At 40.5% G+C, this 23,991-nt stretch overlaps 2 protein-coding genes and 4 non-coding genes across 8 annotated transcripts; 5 read left to right on the forward strand and 1 right to left on the reverse strand.

Moving 5' to 3' along the window:
- Positions 1-1,230: 1,230 nt before the first annotated feature.
- trnai-uau (transfer RNA isoleucine (anticodon UAU)) lies at positions 1,231-1,324 on the forward strand. Its single transcript has 2 exons — positions 1,231-1,268; positions 1,289-1,324. It is a non-coding gene; the product is annotated as a tRNA-Ile (tRNA).
- Positions 1,325-1,521: 197 nt separating this feature from the next.
- On the forward strand, positions 1,522-1,615 carry trnai-uau (transfer RNA isoleucine (anticodon UAU)). The gene is made up of 2 exons: positions 1,522-1,559; positions 1,580-1,615. It is a non-coding gene; the product is annotated as a tRNA-Ile (tRNA).
- A 1,072-nt stretch (positions 1,616-2,687) lies between these two features.
- On the forward strand, positions 2,688-2,781 carry trnai-uau (transfer RNA isoleucine (anticodon UAU)). Its single transcript has 2 exons — positions 2,688-2,725; positions 2,746-2,781. It is a non-coding gene; the product is annotated as a tRNA-Ile (tRNA).
- A 1,580-nt stretch (positions 2,782-4,361) lies between these two features.
- Positions 4,362-4,455, forward strand: trnai-uau (transfer RNA isoleucine (anticodon UAU)). Its single transcript has 2 exons — positions 4,362-4,399; positions 4,420-4,455. It is a non-coding gene; the product is annotated as a tRNA-Ile (tRNA).
- Positions 4,456-10,785: 6,330 nt separating this feature from the next.
- On the forward strand, positions 10,786-17,211 carry LOC114843454 (antizyme inhibitor 1-like). Of its 2 annotated transcripts, none has more exons than XM_029130017.2 (12): positions 10,786-11,016; positions 12,093-12,214; positions 12,865-13,066; positions 13,224-13,397; positions 13,669-13,841; positions 14,008-14,142; positions 14,299-14,380; positions 15,005-15,079; positions 15,169-15,328; positions 15,481-15,596; positions 15,790-16,007; positions 16,121-17,211. In XM_029130017.2, the coding sequence occupies exons 3-12, from the start codon at positions 12,965-12,967 to the stop codon at positions 16,233-16,235; spliced, it is 1,350 nt and encodes a 449-aa protein (XP_028985850.1). In that variant the 5' UTR covers positions 10,786-11,016; positions 12,093-12,214; positions 12,865-12,964; the 3' UTR covers positions 16,236-17,211. The 2 variants fall into 2 exon arrangements, with proteins under 2 accessions (XP_028985850.1, XP_028985849.1); XM_029130016.2 differs by lacking the exon at positions 10,786-11,016 and adding an exon at positions 11,287-11,528.
- Positions 17,212-17,642: 431 nt separating this feature from the next.
- Positions 17,643-20,597, reverse strand: LOC114843651 (Krueppel-like factor 10). 2 transcript variants are annotated; one of them, XM_029130442.3, is made up of 4 exons: positions 20,485-20,597; positions 19,801-20,030; positions 18,636-19,539; positions 17,643-18,552 (listed from the first exon to the last, which is right to left on the reverse strand). In XM_029130442.3, the coding sequence occupies exons 2-4, from the start codon at positions 19,924-19,926 to the stop codon at positions 18,260-18,262; spliced, it is 1,323 nt and encodes a 440-aa protein (XP_028986275.1). In that variant the 5' UTR covers positions 19,927-20,030; positions 20,485-20,597; the 3' UTR covers positions 17,643-18,259. The 2 variants fall into 2 exon arrangements, with proteins under 2 accessions (XP_028986275.1, XP_028986276.1); XM_029130443.3 differs by having other exon boundaries at positions 20,481-20,587.
- Between the last annotated feature and the right edge of the window lie 3,394 nt (positions 20,598-23,991).

The raw sequence follows: 23,991 nt of genomic DNA on the forward strand, positions 1-23,991 counted from the left end.
TACAGGCTCCAGTGATGTAATTGGACAGCGTGCGATACGTAAAAGGCAGTACACTGCAGAGCAATGCTGAGGTTGTGAGTTCAAGCCTTACCCTCTAGCGTCTTTGTTGTTAATATCTCATTTGCTTTAGAGAGATACTCGATACAATTTCTGCCGATGGCGCTGCTTTAATAAATCCAGTGAGAACCCAGGGGCCTCAAGGAATCCCTTTGGTAATTATGACTGGTTATCCTACCTTTGTATGTGTTTTATCTATTGTTATTTGTCTAAAAAGCATGAGTAAAACATTGTTTACAGGCTCCAGTGGCCTTAAATAGATAAAACACATAGAAAGCCTCACCCTCTAGCACCTTTGTTGTTAATATCTCGTTTGCTTAACAGAGATACTCGACACAATTTCTGCCGAACCCAGGGGCCCCAAAGAAACTCCTTGGTAGTTGTCACTGCCAATCTGACCTTTGTATGTGTTTTATCTATTGTTATTTGTTTAAAAAGCATGAGTAAAACATTGTTTACAGGCTCCAGTGGTGTAATTGGACACAGCACGATACTTTTAAGGCAGTACACTGCAGAGCATTGCCGAGGTTGCGAGTTCAAGCCTCACCTGGAGCATCTTTGTCGTTAACATCTCATTTGATTTACAGAGATACTCGTCACAATTTCTGCCGATGGCACTGCTGTAATACATCCAGTGAGAATCCAGGGGCCCCAAAGAATCTCCTTGGTAGTCGTCACTGTCAATCTGACCTTTGTATGTGTTTTATCTATTGTTAATTTTGTAAAAACCATGAGTACATTGCTGGTTTTTGGCTCCAGTAGCGTTATTGGTCAGTGTGCGGTACTTACAAGGCAGTACACTGCAGAGCAATGCCGAGGTTGAGTCCATGGCTCACCTGGAGCATCTTTGTTGTTAATATCTCATTTGCTTTACCAGAAAGCATAATTTCCCACAATCTCTGCCGATGGCACTGCTGTAATACATCCAGTTAGAACCCAGGGCCCAGCAAAAATCCCAGTGGTGGCCATGGCTGGCAATCTGACATTTGTGTGTGATTATTCTGTCGTCATTTCTGTAAAACCATCGGTAAAACACAGCTAGCATAATATGGTCAGCATGTGGTACTTATAAAGCAGTACACTGCCGAGGGTTGAGTTCAAGCCTCACCTGAAGCATGTTTTTTTATCTATTGTTTAATTGTGTAAAATGCATGAGTACATCACAGGTTATTGGCTCCAGTAGCGTAATTGGTCAGCGCGCGGTACTTATAAGGCAGTACACTGCAGAGCAATGCCGAGGTTGTGAGTTCAAGCCTCACCTGGAGCATCTTTCTCGTTAATATCTCATTTGCTTTACAGAGATACTCGACACAATTTCTGGCGATGGCACTGCTTTAATAAATCCAGTGAGAACCCAGGGGCCTCAAGGAATCCCTTTGGTAATCATGACTGCTTATCCCACCTTTGTATGTGTTTTATCTATTGTTAATTGTGTAAAAAGCATGAGTACAGTGCAGGTTATCGGCTCCAGTAGTGTAATTGGTCAGCGAGCGGTACTTATAAGGCAGTACACTGCAGATAGATGCCGAGGTTGTGAGTTCAAGCCTCACCTGGAGCATCTTTCTTGTTAATATCTCATTTGCTTTACAGAGATACTCGACACAATTTCTGTCGATGGCACTGCTTTATTACATCCAGTTAGAACCCAGGGGACCCGAAGAATCTCCTTGGTAGTCGTCACTGTCAATCTGACCTTTCTATGTGTTTTATCTATTTTTATTTGTCTAAAAAGCATGAGTAAAACATCATTTACAGGCTCCAGTGATGTAATTGCACAGCGTACGATACGTAAAAGGCAGTACACTTCAGAGCAATGCCGAGGTTGTGAGTTCAAGCCTCACCTGGAGCATCTTTGTTGTTAATATCTCATTTGCTTTAGAGAAATACTCGACACAATTTCTGGCGATGGCGCTGCTTTATTACATCCAGTTAGAACCCAGGGGCCCCAAAGAATCTCCTTGGTAGTCGTCACTGTCAATCTGACCTTTCTATGTGTTTTATCTATTTTTATTTGTCTAAAAAGCATGAGTAAAACATCATTTACAGGCTCCAGTGACGTAATTGGACAGCGTGCGATACGTAAAAGGCAGTACACTGCAGAGCAACGCTGAGGTTGTGAGTTCAAGCCTCACCTGGAGCATCTTTCTTGTTAATATCTCATTTGCTTTACAGAGATTCTCGACACAATTTCTGTCGATGGCACTGCTTTATTACATCCAGTTAGAACCCAGGGGCCCCAAAGAATCTCCTTGGTAGTCGTCACTGTCAATCTGACCTTTCTATGTGTTTTATCTATTTTTATTTGTCTAAAAAGCATGAGTAAAACATCATTTACAGGCTCCAGTGACGTAATTGGACAGCGTGCGATACCTAAAAGGCAGTACACTGCAGAGCAATGCTGAGGTTGTGAGTTCTAGCCTCACCCTCTAGCGTCTTTGTTGTTAATATCTCATTTGCTTTACAGAGATACTCGACACAATTTCTGTCGATGGCACTGCTTTATTACATCCAGTTAGAACCCAGGGGCCCCAAAGAGTCTCCTTCGTAGTCGTGACTGGCAATCTCAGCTTTGTATGTGTTTTATCTATTGTTTAATTGTGTAAAAAGCATGAGTACATCACAGGTTATTGGCTCCAGTAGCGTATTTGGTCAGCGCGCTGTACTTATAAGGCAGTACACTGCAGAGCAATGCCGAGGTTGTGAGTTCAAGCCTCACCTGGAGCATCTTTCTTGTTAATATCTCATTTGCTTTACAGAGATTCTCGACACAATTTCTGTCGATGGCACTGCTTTATTACATCCAGTTAGAACCCAGGGGCCCCAAAGAATCTCCTTGGTAGCCGTCACTGTCAATCTGACCTTTCTATGTGTTTTATCTATTTTTATTTGTCTAAAAGGCATGAGTAAAACATCATTTACAGGCTCCAGTGACGTAATTGGACAGCGTGCGATATGTAAAAGGCAGTACACTGCAGAGCAATGCTGAGGTTGTGAGTTCAAGCCTTACCCTCTAGCGTCTTTGTTGTTAATATCTCATTTGCTTTAGAGAGATACTCGATACAATTTCTGCCGATGGCGCTGCTTTAATAAATCCAGTGAGAACCCAGGGGCCTCAAGGAATCCCTTTGGTAATGATGACTGGTTATCCTACCTTTGTATGTGTTTTATCTATTGTTATTTGTCTAAAAAGCATGAGTAAAACATCATTTACAGGCTACAGTGGCGTGATTGGACAGCCGGCGATACTTTTAAGGCAGTACACTGTGGAGCAATGCTGAGGTTGTGAGTTCAAGCCTCACCCTCTAGCACCTTTGTTGTTAATATCTCGTTTGCCTAACAGAGATACTCGACACAATTTCTGCCGAACCCAGGGGCCCCAAAGAAACTCCTTGGTAGTTGTCACTGCCAATCTGACCTTTGTATGTGTTTTATCTATTGTTATTTGTCTAAAAAGCATGAGTAAAACATTGTTTACAGGCTCCAGTGGTGTAATTGGACACAGCACGATACTTTTAAGGCAGTACACTGCAGAGCATTGCCGAGGTTGCGAGTTCAAGCCTCACCTGGAGCATCTTTGTTGTTAATATCTCATTTGCTTTACCAGAAAAAATAATTTCCCACAATCTCTGCCGATGGCACTGCTGTAATACATCCAGTTAGAACCCAGGGCCCAGCAAAAATCCCAGTGGTGGCCATGGCTGGCAATCTGACATTTGTGTGTGATTATTCTGTCGTCATTTCTGTAAAACCATCGGTAAAACACAGCTAGCATAATATGGTCAGCATGTGGTACTTATAAAGCAGTACACTGCCGAGGGTTGAGTTCAAGCCTCACCTGAAGCATGTTTGTTGTTATTATCTGATTTGCTTTACAGAGATACTTGACACAATTTCTGCCGATGGCACTGCTTTAATACATCCAGTTAGAACCCAGGGGCCCCAAAGAGTCTCCTTCGTAGTCGTGACTGGCAATCTCAGCTTTGTATGTGTTTTATCTATTGTTTAATTGTGTAAAAAGCATGAGTAGTAGTGGTCAGTGCGCGGTACTTATAAGGCAGTACACTGCAGAGCAATGCCGAGGTTGTGCGTTCAAGCCTCACCTGGAGCATCTTTCTTGTTAATATCTCATTTGCTTTACAGAGATACTCGACACAATTTCTGCCGATGGCACTGCTTTAATACATCCATTGAGAACCCAGGGGCCCCCAAAGAATCCCCTTGGTAGTCATGACTCGCAATCTCACCTTTGTATGTGTTTTATCTATTGTTATTTGTAAAAAGCATGAGTAGAGTGCAGGTCATTGGCTCCAGTAGCGTAATTGGTCAGTGCGCGGTACTTATAAGGCAGTACACTGCAGAGCAATGCCGAGGTTGTGCGTTCAAGCCTCACCTGGAGCATCTTTCTTGTTAATATCTCATTTGCTTTACAGAGATACTCGACACAATTTCTGCCGATGGCACTGCTTTAAGAAATCCAGTTAGATCCCAGGGGCCCCAAAGAAACTCTTTGGTAGTCGTGACTGCCAATCCGACCTTCGTATGTGTTTTATCTATTGATATTTGTCTAAAAAGCACGAGTAAAACACTGTTTACAGGCTCCAGTGGCGTAATTGGTCACCATGCGATACTTTTAAGGCAGTACACTGCAGAGCATTGCCAAGGTTGCGAGTTCAAGCCTCACCTGCAGCATCTTTGTTGTTAATATCTCGTTTGATTTACAGAGATACTCGTCACAATTTCTGCCGATGGCACTGCTGTAATACATCCAGTGAGAACCCAGGGGCCCCCAAAGAATCCCCTTGGTAGTCATGACTCGCAATCTCACCTTTGTATGTGTTTTATCTATTGTTATTTGTAAAAAGCATGAGTAGAGCGCAGGTTATTGGCTCCAGTAGCGTAATTGGTCAGCGTGCGGTACTTACAAGGCAGTACACTGCAGAGCAATGCCGAGGTTGAGTCCAAGGCTCACCTGGAGCATCTTTGTTGTTAATATCTCATTTGCTTTACCGGAAAGCATAATTTCCCACAATTTCTGGCACTGCTGTAATACATCCAGTTAGAACCCAGGGCCCAGCAAAAATCCCAGTGGTGGCCATGGCTGGCAATCTGACATTTGTGTGTGATTTTTCTGTCGTCATTTCTGTAAAACCATCGGTAAAACACAGCTAGCATAATTGGTCAGCATGTGGTACTTATAAAGCAGTACACTCCCGAGGTTTGAGTTCAAGTCTCACCTGAAGTATGTTTGTTGTTATTATCTAATTTGCTTTACAGAGATACTCGACACAATTTCTGCAGATGGCACTGCTGTAATACATCCAGTGAGAACCCAGGGGCCCCCAAAGAATCCCCTTGGTAGTCATGACTCGCAATCTGACCTTTTTGTATGTGTTTTATCTATTGATATTTGTCTAAAAAGCATGAGTAAATCATTGTTTACAGGCTCCCGTGGCGTAATTGGTCAGCGCGCAGTACTTATAAGGCAGTACACTGCAGAGCAATGCCGAGGTTCTGAGTTCAAGCCTCAACTGGAGCATCTTTCTTGTTAATATCTCATTTGCTTTACCAGAAAACCTAATTTCCCACAATCTCTGCCGATGGCACTGCTTTAATACATCCAGGGAGAACCCAGGGGCCCCAAAGAATCTCCTTGGTAGTCTTGACTGGCAATCTGACCTTTTTATGTGTTTTTTTTTATTGTTATTTGTCTACTGCTGTAATACATCCAGTCAGAACCCAGGGCCCACCAAAAATCCCAGTGTTTGCCATGACTGCCAATCTGACATTTGTGTGTGATTTTTCTATTGTCATTTGTGTAAAACCATCGGTAAAACACTGCTAGTATAATTGGTCAGCACGTGGTACTTATGAGGCAGTACACTGCAGAGCAATGCTGAGGTTGTGAGTTTAAGCCTCACCTAGAGCATTTTTGTTGTTAATATTTCATTTGCTCTACAAGAAAACACAATTTGCTACAATCTCTGCTAATGGCACTGCTGTAATACAACCCAGGGGCCCTAAAAAATTTCCTTGGTGGCCATGACTGGCAATCTGGACCTTTGTGTCTGTTTGATCTGTTGTTTTTTGTGTAAAATCATTGGTAAGACATAGCTAGCATAATTGTTCAGCACGCTGCACTTATAAGGCACGTGTTTACGAAAAACACATCTTAACAAAATCTCTGCAGATGATGCTACTTTAAAGGTCCATGCACGCGCTTTTTTCCACGCTAAATAACGCAAGGAGTTGGACCTTGACTTCTTAATAAGGTGTCTTTAACTTTTCATGCCAAAAAGCTCTGTAGATCGCCCACACGGCCTGTCTGAAAACGTGTGTTTTAAGTTCTCATACTCATTTCGCAAGTTCATTGCCACACCCTTTTGAGGAAGCGCATAGTCGTGATATGCTGTGGGGATCAAAAGTCACGTTCACTGTATCCACTGTAAAAGGCAAAATGGCTACCTCTTCTGTTAGTGGAGTTCTACCATATGTTTGATCCACAATCTGACTCTGAAGGCAAATGGGAGGCTGTTGAAGTGGTTACACTTTGACTTGGTTAAGGTATGTCTCAATGGCAATTTCACATTTCTCTCAATATATTAATTTATATAGTGTGCAACTTTATTAACTGTTAGGGATTAACACTAACAGTAACGATTGCCAACTAACAATGCAGCCTGAATGGATACAACAAAATATTCATAACATGACTTAAGCTTGTTTGGGAGCATAACTCGATAAACTAATATAAACTAATTTCTACACATTTTTCGCTCATTCATGCTGCTGCTGTGTCAAAATAATTTCTCCATAATGGGATCATGGGATCTTGAGCAGCAGCTTATATTTTGCCGTATTTGTCTGTAATTAAGTGCCAATGTGGGAACAGTGAATGCCTACAGAGGCATGTAGTGACAGCAACTGTTGCTGTCAAGGTCTTACACGTGTTTAATACTTTTATTATTGTGACATGGTATTTGATATTAAAATTTAGATAAACCTAACTTCAAGACGCCTGAACCAGTTTCCAAACCTACTGTCATTTATGGTTGATGATCCAGGACTGGAGCCAGTATGTTTGAATGTGTATTCATTACAGAACGCATTCAATATACAGTATATCAGACAAATTATGGACAATTACACATGCATGGAGTAAATCAGTATCTCAGAATTTCATAATTTTAGAACATTTTACTATTTACGTACCTGGGAACTCTGGTTTACAAACATAGCTTTGGTTGCAATACATTGACGTAACATATTTTTAATTGCTTTTAGTAATGTGTATGATATATCAAGTTCTAATATATAAGTAATAGAACTTTAGTTATATTGTTTTGTCTTCATATATTTGACAGTACTATGTCTGTTTATCTCAAGTCGTTTCAGGTATCTAGCCTAGAGAAGTATTGTCAGCTGCTGCTGGGACTTCTGGGGCGAAGAGTCCAAGTTGTCATCCCATCTTTCCTGGTCCTGTGGATCAGGGCAATGTTTCATGAGTGACAAGGCACCTACAGTATGTTGGACTTAGACAACCTGTGAAATAACTAAATTACTGTTTTTGTTGAAATACCTGAATAAAAGTTAATATATTATAAAACATTTGTCTTTTTTTTCCCCTCAAAAAAGTTCAGTGAAACAGCAATAGTCAAAGCCAACTTTACTTTCAACCAATGCATCAGCACTATAATGCTGCATAAGTTAACTTCACAGTCCAAAGTGCAGGTGGAGTGGCCTGATGGCTTAATGAAAGGAAGTAGGGTAAACAGACCACGGGATGAATGGGTAGGATTCATAGTTATGTTGAAGGCATAGTTTCTGGAGCGGAACAGGTACAGTCATGGGCAGTTGGCTGGTGAGATGTGAGATGTGTTCTCACCGCGTTTTGGAAGACATTTTGATCGGAAGCAGTGCAGCTGCTGTTTTCCTTGACACCACCCTAGAAGGTGTAGAAAATGGAATAGTAGATTAATGGTATGTCCAGTATTTCCTATGTAGGGATGCAGGGATGTTCACAAGTTCTTCCAAAAAAATGACCTGGGTCCAGCAGGACTTTATTGAAGATGGTCTCCATCAGGTTTTCCGCATAATCTGCACCGTAGCACAAGAATTAGCCATAAACCGAACTAAAATATCAAAGTTGATGAACTGCATACACAGTAAATATAGACAATGAAATAAAACAGATTATGATTACTTCTACTACACTTACTCAAATGTGAAATCCGAAATCTCTGTCATATAAAATTGCCTATTGGCCAACAAATGATCATACTGCTGTTAAATGTACATACCTTTATTCCTGAGATGAGCAACAACTCTTCTACAAGGTAGCTGTGTGTCCACAGCCCCGAAATGCAAGGAGGTTATAAACAAAGAAACTTCTGGCGTACATACATCAAATAAGTATCAAGCATGTACTTACGTTTGGGGAAGCAGTAAGTGGATCACGTCTTGTAGGAACAGAGCCCTTCTTCAACCTCAAACCCAGCATTAAATGCACCCCCATTTTCGACGCAGTCGCAGATGAAGTGGTGTCCACAGACAAAAATGTTTTTAGGCATTTACTATAAAATTAATCCATATAATTCTTGCTCAGATGGTAAAGTGAAAAAGCTGCAATGCTGGTTGAAACAACCAACAACGGAGCACTTTCGGAACCCTAATGACGCCATGTCAGTTTGTGTCACCGTGAGTGACTGAAACTCAATGTTACAGGTAAATTTCGGTGTCCAGGTTTGTTCGGGCGGGGCCAGAGCTGGTTCTGTGAGTGGTCTAAAGACTGTAGACGTAGACTATTAGGTAAATTTGAAACCGAATCTTCTTAGACCAAAATGGACAAAGTAGCAAAATGTGAAATAAGTAGGGAGTGTGCTCCAGAACACTCCAGAAGTTAAGTTAACATGATTTTTGCATGTGCAGAGACCTTTAACAAGTCCAATTATAACTCGAGGAGTTATAGTTGGACACTCCTCGCCCCAAGGAGTGTCTCTGGTAGCCACATCTACTATGTTTGGCACATAATACTAAAATAATTGGCAATCTGAGGAATGCCATTCAGGAAGTTCAGGGCTTGCTTTGAGCATCTTTGATATTAACAAATGATTTGTTTTACAATGAAATACAGCTTTTCAAATCTCATTATTTTTTGTCCCATATATTTTCCATGAAATCTGTCAAATGTAACTAATAAACAAAGTACAAGTAGCTCAGAAATCTTTGAATTGATTTCCAACTCTGCATTCTTCATTCATATCTGTTATACGGTATTTAGCCATACAACAGGTAACAATTTCAGCAACTAACATAGCTTTTTGTTATGATGTGGTTAACGTTAATTATTCTGCAGCCTGTCCTTACAGGAAGGAAGTGAGGGTGAAATGTGCCTCATTTGTCAGACAACGTTATTGTGTATCCATCATTAGGTATCCTACTGGATCTCTCCTCCGTTTTGATACTATTGTTGAAAATGGCATGTTGTGGGAAAGCCCAGCGATATCTGGAGTCGGTTTAATGGGTGTGTTTAATTTTGTCTTGCATTCAAGGAATATCATTTCACACAAATTGTCAGTTCAGGTTTGAATCCTGCAGCCAGTTGCTTTTTATTGTCCTGCTTAACATTCAGATCAGTGTGAAGGCAGCTCTGCTTCCAGCAAAGTTCCTTTCACTTAGCAACATTCTTTGGCTTAAACAGCTGAAGTAACTTAACAGCACTTACCTCAATGTTGCATTGCTATTCATGGTGGTTTCAGTGAGGCAAATACAGTAGTCAACATTATGAGCAACTATATCTAGGTTTGTTCATAATAATTTTCTTGTTAAAAAACAAAAAAGTGTAATTAATTTGTTTTATTAATATTATTGTAATGTAGAACTTGTGTATCTGTGTATTGCATTTCTCAATGGCTGGAGACCTTTGGTCAGTCAGCGTATGCTGGATCTTTCTGTGCACTGATGTCATCTGTTTGCAATGTTTGGAAATAAGAAATTCCTGCTGCACAATGCTGCTACTGAAGTATTTGCCCTTGCAATGGGTGGTACACATGCCTCGCTGTTGCATACCCAGTGGCTGCAGTGGCTATTATAAGCCAAACAATGGAAATCAAACATTGTGCTTTACTGGAAGCCACTTTAGATGCTATGTGTGATTAAACTTATATATACATGGACTCATTTAGTGTTGGAGCAAACAGGCACAAAACACGGAACAGCTTTTGTGTTCAAGAAAAAAGAAGCAGCCTCTCCGGCATTTTACAAAAGACTCTGAGCATTGGTAAAACAAACACAACTATAGTGTGTTTTTCTACTTAAAGCTTATCTAGCACTCTGTAAAATTATAAATTATTTGAATCATCTCCTATTTCTCAATACTGCAGTAAAAAAACAACACTTTGATTTTGATGGGATGTGGATCACACAGCAGGGAAATCTCATTGGTAACGTGACACAACAAAACAATTGTTTTAACATGTATCTATACCTCTACAAAAGTGTCTCTGTATTTTTAGATTACTTTACTGTATGTTTGTGACTGTGCATCCTCTTTACCACAGTGTGATTATAGTATGGAGTCTAAATTAGTCTAGAGGAAAACATTTTCCTTCTGTTTAACAAACAGTAGCAAAGCCCTCCTTGGCACACTCCTCCTTCGCTATTAAGGAGGGAGACATGCAAATTTCTTGTCTTGAATAAACACTGAACCAGACCCTGCATTTCCAGAGAGAGGTGCAACTTCGCAAAGTCACAACAATAAAAGGGGAAAAGGGAGAAGGATAAAGACATTTGACCATAAACCTAAAGGCATAACACATGCATCCATTTATGCATTACTCAACGAACTGATGCTCAGCAGATGTTGATTTGGCCTCAGAACAGAAGAAGATTCTGCAAACCTTAGTGGACAGCATTTTGTCCCTACTACTGAGCCATGGAAAATTCAGTGAAGACATAACACAGGTAATAAACTTATTAATCAGAATAACTGTAGTCGGACAACAGTTTCATTGCTGGGGGCACGTAATATGGTAAATATAGTTTTTTATTGAGCAGGTTGATAATACTGTATTTCTATAATACGTTATTATTTTTTTATGCCACCCATTCTAAAACGAGACAAATCTTATAATAGAAAAAAATACATAATATATTTTCGTGTTTATTTTACAGTGATGAACAGCCCCATTCTTTTATTTTGACACGTCAACCGGAAATATTTACTATTGTTTTGGTGACGCTGTCAGTTCGTCTAGCGGCGCCGTCGACCTACGTGGTTAGCTCCCTGCTCGTCTCAGTTTTAACGAATAGTCCGCATTAGCCTATAACTACGAATTTCCAGACACCAGTACCTCGACGTAATCCGCTACGTTCATGGCAATTGTCTTTTTCTCTTTTTGCATCTTCACCACTCTTTAAAAATTCCGCCTAAAAAGAAAAAGCGTTCTGTGCCCTCTTTTGGGTTTTCAGCAGACGTAAGTAACCTTAGCTTACCGCTATAATAGCCTGAAATGTAACTAGCACTTTCCTACAGTACATTACAATACGGTAATAAATTAAATATGTAGAATTAGTTCTTTGTGTTTTTGCTTTAAAATTTTTTTGCAAAAGATTATTTACATTATGTTGGTAGGTGGTTGCTCATGTTCTACGTTAGCAATGACGACGTGTTACAGTAGCAACACAGCTAGTGTATGCTACACCCAAGAGGTCTAAATGATGCAGTATGCATGTGGCTTTGAATTAATAATGGAGAGTTTGGTAAACCATTGCAGCACGAGTAACTGTAGATCATTTATAAATGTCATTTATAAAATGCGAATTTATTTTGGATAAACCAAATAGTAACATTCATAACGTTTTACGTGACCTTTTACTTAAAATAAAGAAAACCTTGTCATGTCATTGTGGTTTTATCATCATGTAAATGATAAATGCTTTGTTCTATTTAGGTTTATGAGAGTTCCCTACCTCCTGGCGGTCTTCTCTCCACCAGTGACTGGTTTCTATGTGACCTGTCCTTATGTGTCATTTTGTAGGTGTACAATAACTACCCAGAGGATTTAGGAGCAGCACTTTACCGAGAGCCATTTGACTTCAACGCCGAGCCACCTTGGGATCCTAGCTGATAGTGGAGGAGTTCATTCCAGGACTCATCCATGTAAGTTACATAATTTCTATTTATTCATTTATTAAGGTCATTTCTTGATAAAGAATGTTGACATTGCATTGTAAGTAATAAATAACAGCAGCATATCCCAGATAGTTTACAAACAAGCCTGTATTTTTTTTAGATCTGTCATTTCAGGGCTATTTTCAGTTCATCTATTTTAGTAACTGGAGTCTGAGTTCTGGGCTGCTTTATTTGCATAAAGACGTGGTTGTTCATTTTCTTGTGTGGTTATAATTGAAGCGATGAGAGGGTAAAGCAGATTTACTATTAATTTAACATTGTCAGCAGACAACTTGATGATTTCAGCCAACATATTCACAGTATCTACTTGGATTACTTACAACATTAACTAAAAGTACCAACTTTGCCAGTATTGTACCTTAGTTATTGCTTTCTAAAAGAGTTTACGGATCGCAATCTTGGAGATTAATGGTTATTGTTGGGAGTAATTGACAGTAAATTGAATGAACCCTTTGCCCAGACGCTTTGTTTTTATTGCAGTTTTTAGAAGAATAGACTTCTTGAAAAAAACTATTCCATTATGTAGTTTGATTTAAGATCCATGTTTTAAGTATCGTATAGTTAAACAACAAAAATGCGTAGTGTGTAATCTTGTATGGACTTGTCCCTTTGTGTAGTTTGTCTAGGACCCCAGGGGCTCGATAGTGAACCAACAAGACCACATCAGACTAGCCACATTCTTTATGCCTGTCGGATTAGAAGAAAACGGATGAAAGGATGAAAGGTGTCGCTGACGAACCACAGTATTCTGTTGGGCTGCTGGATGGAGACACAGCCCTCTGTGATGTGATTGACAGTCACATCTATGAACAATCCTTGGTAAGGAAACTTACTGTAATTGCTTTTAAATCAGGACTTTAATGTCCTGTAACTCTTTTATACACTGTATTGTATTTTAGTCATGATAATATGTAAAGTATTGACAGGTTTGATGAAGGTTTTCCTCACTCATCCTTCACATTTTCTTCTTTTTTAGTCTGAGAAGAATGCTTTCTTTGTAGCAGACCTAGGGGTTGTAATGAGGCAGCATATTCGCTGGCGCACACATATGGCTCAAATTCGACCTTACTATCTTGTGAGATGCAACAACAGTCCAGCTGTAATTGAGCTTCTTGCTGCTCTTGGCACAGGATTCATTTGCACCAACAAGGTATGCTCTCAAAACATTTTAATCATGTTTGTTGTTTTGTTTGTTGTTTATGATATAGCTTTCACAACAACACAATAACAAATAAAAATTACAGTAGCACAGCAGATTTATCGGTTACCAAGTGCATATTATACATAATACTAAATTTTGATCATTGCATACCATCCCTTTCTCCATAAAAGCTGTATAATACTATTCTAAACAAATTATAAGTCTACCAAGTAAAGAATAGCTGCATTATCTAATAAATATCTTGTGTCTTGTATTTTAGTCTGAACTTGAGCTGGTACAGAGTCATGGAATCCCTTCTGAAGACATCATCTACAGTGGTGTTTGCAAACAGGTTTCCCAGATTAAATACGCTGCTAAGAATGGGATTGACCTCCTGGTGTTTGATAATGAAGCAGAGCTACGCAAGATTTCTCGCTGCCACCCCAATGCAAAGTACAGTAACTGTTTTATTATTTATCAGTAATGAGTAATTAATAATGCATTGTCATAGCACCTAATTCTGCAAATATTTTGTCAGTCACTTATTAATATAACTATAATTCTTTTTTTCTCAGCCAGATGATTACCAAAGCTCATAATTCCCTGTTTATTTATTCAGGTTACTAGTGCAGATATCAACAGAGGCATCCAGACTTGAAGATGAGATGAGCATGACAATGGGTTGCTCCCTTAAGGACTGCAGGCATCTGCTAGAGACTGCTAAGAAACTGGGCATGCAGGTGGTGGGGGTCAGGTGAGGTCGGCAGAAATCTGTGTATTGTTAGCAGTTTGACAAAATGCTAAATCAGTGTGTGCATGTGTGCAATTGTTGTGTACCTGTCAAAGATCCCTGAAAGTAAGGGGACAAATTAACCAATAAGTGCATTTTTGCCATACCTACTCTCTACAGATGTCACATTTCCAGCTCTTGTAAGGATGACCAAGTGTATGTTCATGCCATCTCTGATGCACGATGTGTTTTTGATATGGGAGTAAGTCATTTTAATTATTGGTATTTAGCATGGTACTGCATTCAGTTCAGTGACTACCATTTCTGTTACACACATGATGGACATTTGTGATTGGGTATCAGCAATTGGGCTGACCAACAGATCGTATTCATTGTTCTCGTGATATTGCAGTGCACAATAATCACAGTACTAAACACGATGCAAGGTAATTCTGAGTGTACACACAATGTAATGACAGCCACTTCCGGGCTTACATTGCAGTTTGGAAACCCTGACACTCTAGTAGTAGTGGAACATGCCACTACTCTGACAAAAAAAACATATTCTTATCCCCATCCATATTTTCAAAATGCAGTTTCTGCAACGCTACATAAGGAGTACTGGGGCTGAGAGCATCTACATGACTCAGAATGGCACTAGCGCCCTCTCTTGGAAGACCGTCACAGTATAACTATCATGTACCTGTTAAACAAAAAAGGAACTGTACCGCTAATATGCACACTTCAAGGTTTGTTTGTTTGTTTGTTTATAGCAAGTTATATTATCACAGCAAGCCTGCATGATGTTATCGTACACCACTGATTCAGCAGACTCAGCAGTTTCAGTCACTTGTATTTTATTCAAACAAACCTTTGTCTGTTTCAGGAGGAAGCTGGGTTTAATATGAATATTCTGGACATTGGAGGTGGCTTCAGTGGTTCTGAGACCCAGCTCAAACAGGTTGTTGCTCTGCATGCATCACCATCCCACACCACTTGACTTGCATTTTTATTTTTGAGCCCTGCTCCTTACCACTCTAACCTTTGTAGATCAACAGGGCAGTCATGTCTGTTGTGGAGCTATACTTCCCTCTTTGTAGTGGAGTCTCCATCATTGCTGAGCCAGGCAGCTACTTTATATCTTCTGCTTTCACCCTGGCTGTAAATATAATCTCCAAGGAGGTGGTGGCACGAGATTCTCCAGACCATGGTAAATGACACTATTCTTTTTTAAATCCCTATCTTATTGAAAACTGAAATGTCGTGATGTCATGTTACCTGCCTTAATGTTTGTGTCTTAAACTCTAATGTAGAAATAATTGTGTCACTCTAAAAGATCTTGTTCACTTTATTGATGCCCAGATGAAGCATCTCTTAATGATGAGCCAGAGTTCCAGTACTACATGAATGAGGGGGTGTATGGATCATTTGCCAGCAAACTCTGTGAAACACTAATTGCTGCTCCATCAGTTCACAAGGTAAAACTAAAATACTACATGAAACTGTAGCTCGTACCTCATCCCTGTATTAACCTTTTATTCATCAACTTCTGTTCAACCTGTATTCTTCCTATGCTCGTCACTTTTTCCTCATTGGACAAACCTCAAAAATAAATATGATCAACGTGGCAAATACTATATATTTAAGTTGGTCTCTGCTTAATCTCTTAAGAACACATACCTGGATGCTCCAGTGTACAGCAGCAGCCTGTGGGGTCCCTCTGGAGATGACCTAGACCAAGTAGTGAATCACTGTCTATTACCTGAGCTCAACATCGGAGACTGGCTTGTGTTCACACAACCTGGGGCCTACGGTCTGGGTCAGCCACTTTGCACCCTGGCTGATACATCCCCACCCCCTGTATACTGTGTCATCTCCTCTAGGGACTGGTAAGGAGCTACATATTTTTATGTTTGCAGTGCATTATAAAGTTTGTAGTTGAGGAAAGCATTCTTTTTTTGCATACAAGTGAAAATAACCCAGGTGTATTTTCCCCCATCAGGCTTGAGATGCAGGATACTGGTGTCACCCGTGATGCTAAATTGAAGAACTTTTCCTTGGTCCCTTACTTTCTCAATTCCTGCCAAACGGAGGCTGCACTCTCTGTCCCAGCTTAGTGGGATCAGGCTTTGAATTAGGCTTTGAAGGCTTTTAACTTCTTCACTGGTTTATGCTGCTTGCTTGCTCTGGTGTACATTCCACTGGGATAAACTGAACCAACAGTAATAGCTGAAAATGAATTCATCTCACAAACCCCAGTGTACAATATATGTGTGATCCCAAGTAGATGTTAATTGGTATGCAACAAAATGGATGACTGCAAAAAGAGTTGCATTGTTGCCTTTGCTTTAGACCACCTATTTCGCTACGGTTTGCGCTTGTGCAGTAAATGTGATGATATTGCACAGTAACATTATCTCTGACTCCAATTGTTGTTGCCAGTATTGTAAAGTGAAGCTGTGCATTTAACATTACAACATTAACACAGTTGTGACATCTTTGAGGGTATTTTGCTCCTAGATGTGTGTTTATGATTTTAAATGCTTATAGTTTTGTGTGATAAGGTTTAATTCCAGTATTACATTGTAAAATCTGTAGTCCTTCTCTGCATGTTAAACTGGAGGCTTGTAGCACAGTACTGCTGCACATCTGAACGAAAGTTTGCTTCTCTGTTTGATGCAGTGAATGAAGCCTGTGTGATCAAAGTGCAGGTCACCATGAATCTCACTCCTGGAATAACTTGCCCCCAGACTAGTGAAAAAAAGCAGGTAACATAACAAATCAGGTTTATGAAAACAGCATGTGCTGCAGTTGGAGCAGAGAAAGTGTTAATAGGTAATGATTCAGCTAAGATGGAAAGGGGGTCTTTGCTTGGGGGATATGTAATACTACAACCATCCATTAATATGTATCTTGTATTCAACATTTGTAAGTTGTTTAAATGTTATGGTATGTCCCATATAAACATATGTGCAAAGTGTTTATCATATCTATAACATCTGAGTCTGTGATTAATAATTGGGAATCTGTCTTTTATTAACTTGTAGCTGCGCTTGGCAACTTGAACAGTAATAAAGACCTCATTGAACTGTCTGCAAACCAACCTGTCTATTTTTTTATAAAAAAATTCCACTTCTGAATGACCTGAAGTATCAATGAGTAATGTGTTCACAGGCTGTGGAGCATGTAGTTTGAAAAACTGAATCTACCAGTGGCAAACCCATGTAGGGTTTCTGAAACGTACAATGTCTGCTAAGCTCATCAGCTTGTTAATGATGTGCACAGCTGATCATATCATGTGTCAAAATATACACATTCTTTTTATTTAAACAGCAACAGAATGTTTCTCCTTTTAGAACAGAATTCTGCCCTGCTCCCAGACTGAGAATTAAGCTGGAGCGTGTTTATACAGCTTGTAGCTCACACAATTCAGCCCAGCATGGATCATCATTTTCCATCTCCTGTAGAGTTTAATCCTTTCCATTGCAGCTTTCTAGTCTAACTCATCGGTTGGAAAATGGACACACTGTTGACATGTTTATTTAAAGACATAAATGAATCACATATGCACAAAGTAACATTAACATTCTTGGTCAAAATATAACAGTAAATACATTTGTGTAATTGATAAAAAATTACTACAGGAGTTAATAGTGTGATTGCTTGATTTAAGGTAACAATAGTTTAAACGCAAATGTAAATAGCCTTGTTACCATGTTCTCATTTAACTATCACTGTTTGGAAGCTTAACTAATGTGACCTATGATCCCAAATCTCTGAGATCAAGGAGAACAAATCACAGATGCCGAGAAACCATTACATTTATTCATAACAACCATAAAACCTCAACAGCCACTGGCTGTAGCTAGTTTAGATTCACACCTGCAGCCTTCTTGTCTTTGGACTGAGCAAGTGTCTAACTCAAAGCTGCATGAAATGATAAAACCTTCCACAAAGGTGAATGATTGAGTTTGTCACATAATGAGAATGAGACTTTGTTAGACTCAGTCTCACCTAGGGCATCTTAGAAGATATATAGTATACTGTAAACTATAGACATTGTACAGTGTATTTAGGTAACTGAAAACACCGTGTTGTGTAGAGAAGCAAATACCATGGTAAGTGATAGACCCCAATTTTCTTAATTAGGCTTATTGGTGACCTTCATAGAGCTTGTTGACAGGACACTGAATTTTATGCAAGGGGGGCGGTCCGTAGACTTGGTGACGGAAAACGTCCAGCAGGGCATCTTTCTCGCCGTCAGGTGTCTACGGGCGTGCTTGGCCAGGTGGTCGCTGCGCATGAAGCGTGTGAGGCACATCGGACAAACAAACCTTTTTTCTCCCGTGTGCGTTCGCTTGTGGCGCGACAGTTCATCGGAGCGAGTAAATCGCCTCTCGCATCCATCCCACTTACACTTGAAGGGCTTCTCACCTTGTGGGACACAGACGTTTTTGAGAGAGTTGCGTAAATCATATCCACGTACCTTTCTGACGCATTTGCGTTCACATAGTTACCTGTATGCATCCGGAGGTGGGCTTTGAGGTGGGAGCTCTTGAAGTAGGTCCTTCCGCAATCCTGGTGGGGGCAGACGTGACTGCGTGCACGGGTAACTGCTGGCTGCAGCTGGCTTTGCCCCAGGACACTACAACCGGGTGCAGGAGCGATGGCTGGTAACCTGGAGCCAGCAGAGGGCATAGGAGGTGGCGGAACACCAGCAGCAGGAACAGCCAGCGGAGGTACAAGGAAAGCAACGGGGCCCTTTGCGATCTGACCGCCGAGGAGGATGACGGAGGATGAAAAAGGTCGGGTTTGTGCTGGCGGTGGTACATGCTGCTGCTTGTGGTGCTCTTTATGTCTTTTTGGAGTGGGTATGAGGTGTTGCTGTTGACTCGCAAAGGCTGTGACAGACCGGTCGACGACAGGGAGGACCTGGCAGAGGACAGGCACAATAGAGACCCCAGACACACCTGCAGGGACACTGGAGGCAGCCTGTAGTGTGGCCGGTTTGAATCCCAGGCCAGAACCGCCTTTCAGGGTCTGGTTATGTGTACCCACGGTCGGCACAGCGAAAGGCTTCTGTGATGTAGCAGCCTTTGAGTCAGACTGCATAATAATGTTCTTCTCCAGGCTTTTAGTGTGGAGGCCATTATCAAAGTTCAGGTCTGTTTTGGAATCGTGTTCGTGGTCTTGGGTGACCGTGCCTTGCCTGGACACTGGGCAGATGCTACAGTTGCTGTGCTGCCTGTCGGCAGTGTGGCGGATCACGCTGGTGCACTGGAACCTTCGCTGAGAAGCAGCGTGCGTCGCTTTGTTCCGGTGGCAGCTCGGACTTTCTGCTGCTGCAGGTTCCTGCAAGGTCTCTGCTGCAGTTGGATGCGTGGCCTTACAGACAGGTGGGCTGTACGGAGGTGTCAAGCGCTGGAATAAAGAAAAGTAAGCGTTTTTTAAATGAGGAAACTATTTACTTGGCCACACCTCATTCAGTTAGGCTTTGTTTCCATTACAGTGTTGGAATCATACAGAGGACATCAGAACTAATAAAAAACACATAGAAAATAGCATGAACAGCAGCAGGTGGTTTAATCTTATGATGGACAGCACTCTCATCCCCAAAGCTGTGATTGCAGTGTTTTTTTAGGTGAGTCCTGAACATGACAGTTTGTATTCCATGTGACTTACACAGAGAGTCTCCTGCAGCACGGTGAACCTACGAGGGCCGGAGTCTTCCTCTGAGCATTCCGGGGACGGGGTCAGAGGTCTCAGGTGTTTGGACCTGAAGCTCATGGTTTTCACCTGCTTAGTCATGGACACCAGAGCCTTCAATGCCTCAATGTCACCCGTGCTCAGAGGGAGCAGGCTGGAACTGGCTCTAGACGTCTGCGTGGAACTCCTGAGTTCATGATGTCAATCTGGTAAAAGGAGTGAAGACGGGTTCTATTAATTCACTCTGAAGTAAAAAACGTATTGAAGCCCACTACATCCATTGCTGTCTACAGAGGGAGCATGTGAGGTGAGCATGATCAGCTGCTGCTCTTCAGCGCCAGGGCCCTTTCACCTACTTCTCCAGGAGACACAGGACAGTCTTCCCCTGGAGGCTATTTGCTCGTACAAACAGTCCCACAACACAACACACCCTCCCTGCCCGGGGCACCGCAATCACACAGTAGCCGAACTTGGTTCGGCTACGCTGGTGGTCAATTATTGCAATGGCTACACAAAAAGTCCTGGCAATCACCAACCAGCTATGAATCAAAAGCAACTGGAGTGTAATGATCATACAACACCACGTTTTAGATAAAGAAAAATTAAGTCATCTAAAAAATGTCATGTGAGGTGGAATATGTGTATATATCATTTACCTACATTCTATGTGAGTCTAGAAGTGTTCAACCGCTGATTACTCGTCCGTGCGCCTGGTGTGAACAACAATTATGAGTTTCCCGAGCCTCGGCCCCCCATTCATCCTTTCCACGCGGTATGGAGACGGTGGGCGTGGCTTAACCAGTCGCCCAATAGGACGCAAAGGTGTGCTGGGACGCAAACCAATGGGAGCGGAGCTCGGTGCGTGATCGGGGGCTGACGGTACCGTGGTGGCGGTGTGGTACACAACAGCAAGGGCGTGTGGGGAGTGTCCGTCCATGGCACAGTCACCCGCGGCAGCACCGCCCGCTTCGAGTCCGGTGAGACAATAACGGTGCCTCGAGGCAATTCTGGTATCTTCTCTCAGGAGGAAGTTGCAGACTCACCAGGTGTCGTACCAGGCCTTTGTTCTGATCCAGTAATGAAAAAATAATTTGGCCTTGTTAAATTATATTACCGATAGTTTCCCAGTCAGAGTCACCCAACGCTGTTTAATAAATGCATTTTCTTGTCTGTTGCATGTGAACCTCTTTTTTAAGGAAAAAGGTCAAGTCTGTGGCCTCAGGTGGTCGTGTGGATTAGGAACATTTCAGCTGTCTAGGCGTTTTTGCACGTCGCAGAGAACAAAGAGCTGGTTGGAAAGACACAATGAAAACACACACACACACACACACACACACACACACACACACACACACACACACAAACACACACATGCAGTGTGAGACAGTAAAAAATAAAATCCAGATGCCGTGACACTGGAAGAATTGAATGATTGTATGGTTTACTTTTATGGCTGTTTTCTTATAATTTATAATATAATATATATGTACAGTATACATTAATTTCTCAATTTAGCTTTAAACACTTCACCTTACATACAGCTACACCACAGTTCTACAACTCTGCAACTACTTTAATTTCATAAGGATATATTTTATTTCAGTATAGGCAAATTATGCACTATAATGTTTTACACCCATTTATCTAATTACTGTTGATTTTATCATGCTTAAGGTCTGAAGGCTCTCCCACCCAGTCCCAGTTGTCACTGGTCGACAGCCTGTGTACAAATCACATAGTTTATAAAATTGTTGCTTACATTCCTATAATAAATCAAAACTTAAATCAAATTTGACCATATAAATAGTTGTCTAACAGCGAAACACTCATTTTTATGCATATTAATTATTTAAAGCCATCATCATAATCAGTCAGACTAATTTCCGGGGAGACATGGTAGGTCTAATATTTTTATAGCTAGAGTAAGTATTAAACTTTTTATTGCCAGCAGATCTCGTCACTGTCAAGGATCTAGCAATCAAGGTTTTGATCAAGGTCTGTATCTGTGTAACTGCAGCACTGTGGAAAATGTGTATAACTCTTAAAAACAGAGGGCAACAAGAATATTTATTTAGTTATGTTTCTAGTGAAGCAATGCCAAAGCAATTCTTCAAAGCAGCCATTCTGTTCACTACCAATGTATTTCATATTACACAATGTTATGTGATCTGTTATAAAAATGTGGACTTACTAATTTTAGAGCCTAACGTCACTCTCAATCCTGCAGATGCAGATGTTATGCAAAGCAGAGCTCTGCAGTGATAGTTGTTATGTAGCACAGCACAGTCCCTTTATCTGTATTGATTTGATGATCAAGCAAACATTGCAAAGTGAGCATGCACGGCCCAAATGCACAAAGCAGCTAACCCTGGGTTTGTAACAGATCCAGATTTTAGGTCAGTGCCACACTCTGTGCCCTTTAGAGCCAGACTTCATATCACCCTGGTCATTATGATGTGGATTGCATTGCATTGCATCGCATTGCCCATAAGGCTACAGCATTTTTTTGTTGAATAACAAGTTACACAGACTGGGCTGACACAGGTTCGGAAAGGGGATCAAGGGGCATCATTTTGGCCTGTAGGCACTGGAGTATAAAGAGAAGTAATGAGCTGATATTGACTGCCGTTGGAAGGGTGTTAGAAACAAAGGGTTTGTGTATGCTACCTCAATCCCCTGCCCAAAGATCTGAACAGCCGGTACTAAGCAGATTTTATTCTCAAGTCAGTGATCGTGTTCCCTCACTGGGAAGACATTTATACTTTTAATTAGGGTATTACTTACAGAAGCTGATGCAGGTTAAGTTTTCAATGAATATATTTGAAAAGAAGAGTCAGTGAATTTGGAGTTGGTGTCAGTCATTTGGGTTTATATTGCGTCTTTTACCTGTTTTTAATATCTTTTTTATTTTCACCCTGAGCAGTGTTCATATTCTAAATTCTAAACCCACTACTAACCTTGCTCTGATGATGGTGCAGATTCCTGGCACTGAAACTTTGTACCCTTATTTAACATCACCAGAGGTCACTGGATAACTTGTGCCCAACTATCTAAAAATAGCTCATGAGATTTCTGGGGTTCTGTTTGACTTCACTCATAAAAACGAAGTGGATCTTGCTTCCTCTTTTGAACTTTGTGAACAGAGATAAACTTTTATAAATGCTCATTAAAAGACATATGTGAGTGAAAGCAAGATCAGTTGATCTGTTAAAAACTAAAAACCATGACTGTATAATGTAAAATAGACTGGGATTTAACTAAAATTAGCAACATTGTTATATTAACTTAATATGAAAATTGTTAAACACACCGTATGATTACCAATGTTTTGTGTAAAACGACATTATTAAACCAGTCAAATGATACACAATAAAATCAAAAAGTTTAAGAAAAATAATATTTGCTATATATTCTGTATCTGCACTATGCAAAACTGTTTGCAAGTAAAATGTCTGAATTTACATGTACATCAACTGTAGCTGATTTGTTTTGTAACAAGATCCTTTAGGTTCAAATAACTTTGGTTCTTTGCTTTCATGAATCTGCAGATAAAAGAAAAAAAGTGTCTTTTAATTATTAATTAAAATATTATTCTAATAATTTGGTTTTGATGTATTTTAAATCACTGGGTCTACAGGCCCTGGTCAGTAGCCTGTGGCTGCAGCTACATGTTTTAGTGTATATACCTCTATTGACTCTGCAGATTGGTTTATAAAACTACTAAGTAAATAAGCAGAGCAGTGCTATTAAGGACACGTACTTTCTATTTTAGTATGGGAGTCTTCTTGGACTCATTTTGATTTAATTGTGAAAGGTTGATCCTGCCATCTGCTGGTATAAAATGAAAAAGCTATTATTAGTCTGTAGATTAAAAATCTCAACTAAAATATGGTCGCTGTACCTCTAAGACTCTGGTCATTTTGTTTTTATAGTAAGTGAGTAGTAAGTATAAAGGTCAAGATTTCCTTAAAAAACTATCCATAATTCATTCTGGAATATTAATAGATTACTATTGTATTTTTTCATCTTCTAAAACAAATAATCCCGAGCGCACAAGCTAAAAATCATTCTTTTGGCTACTCTACACATGTTTTGTCGACATTAACTTGCACCACTGCTCTTTAATCACTTCCTAAACATTACACCCGGACATAGTTTTATTTGATG

Source organism: Betta splendens, chromosome 16, assembly GCF_900634795.4.
Source record: "Betta splendens chromosome 16, fBetSpl5.4, whole genome shotgun sequence".
NCBI classification, from domain to species: Eukaryota; Metazoa; Chordata; class Actinopteri; order Anabantiformes; family Osphronemidae; genus Betta; species Betta splendens.

What these genes read in the sequence shown, in the direction of transcription:
- LOC114843651 (XM_029130442.3), bottom strand. Translation starts at nt 19,926, where the DNA reads ATGACTAAGCAGGTGAAAACCATGAGCTTCAGGTCCAAACACCTGAGA. An exon ending in TGCTGCAGGAGACTCTCTGT is followed by an intron (nt 19,540 to 19,800) that starts GTAAGTCACATG and finishes TCTTTATTCCAG; the next exon opens with CGCTTGACACCTCCGTACAG. An exon ending in CCACCTCCGGATGCATACAG is followed by an intron (nt 18,553 to 18,635) that starts GTAACTATGTGA and finishes GTGTCCCACAAG; the next exon opens with GTGAGAAGCCCTTCAAGTGT.
- LOC114843454 (XM_029130017.2), top strand. Translation starts at nt 12,965, where the DNA reads ATGAAAGGTGTCGCTGACGAACCACAGTATTCTGTTGGGCTGCTGGAT. An exon ending in CGCTGCCACCCCAATGCAAA is followed by an intron (nt 13,842 to 14,007) that starts GTACAGTAACTG and finishes TTATTTATTCAG; the next exon opens with GTTACTAGTGCAGATATCAA. An exon ending in GTCATCTCCTCTAGGGACTG is followed by an intron (nt 16,008 to 16,120) that starts GTAAGGAGCTAC and finishes TTCCCCCATCAG; the next exon opens with GCTTGAGATGCAGGATACTG.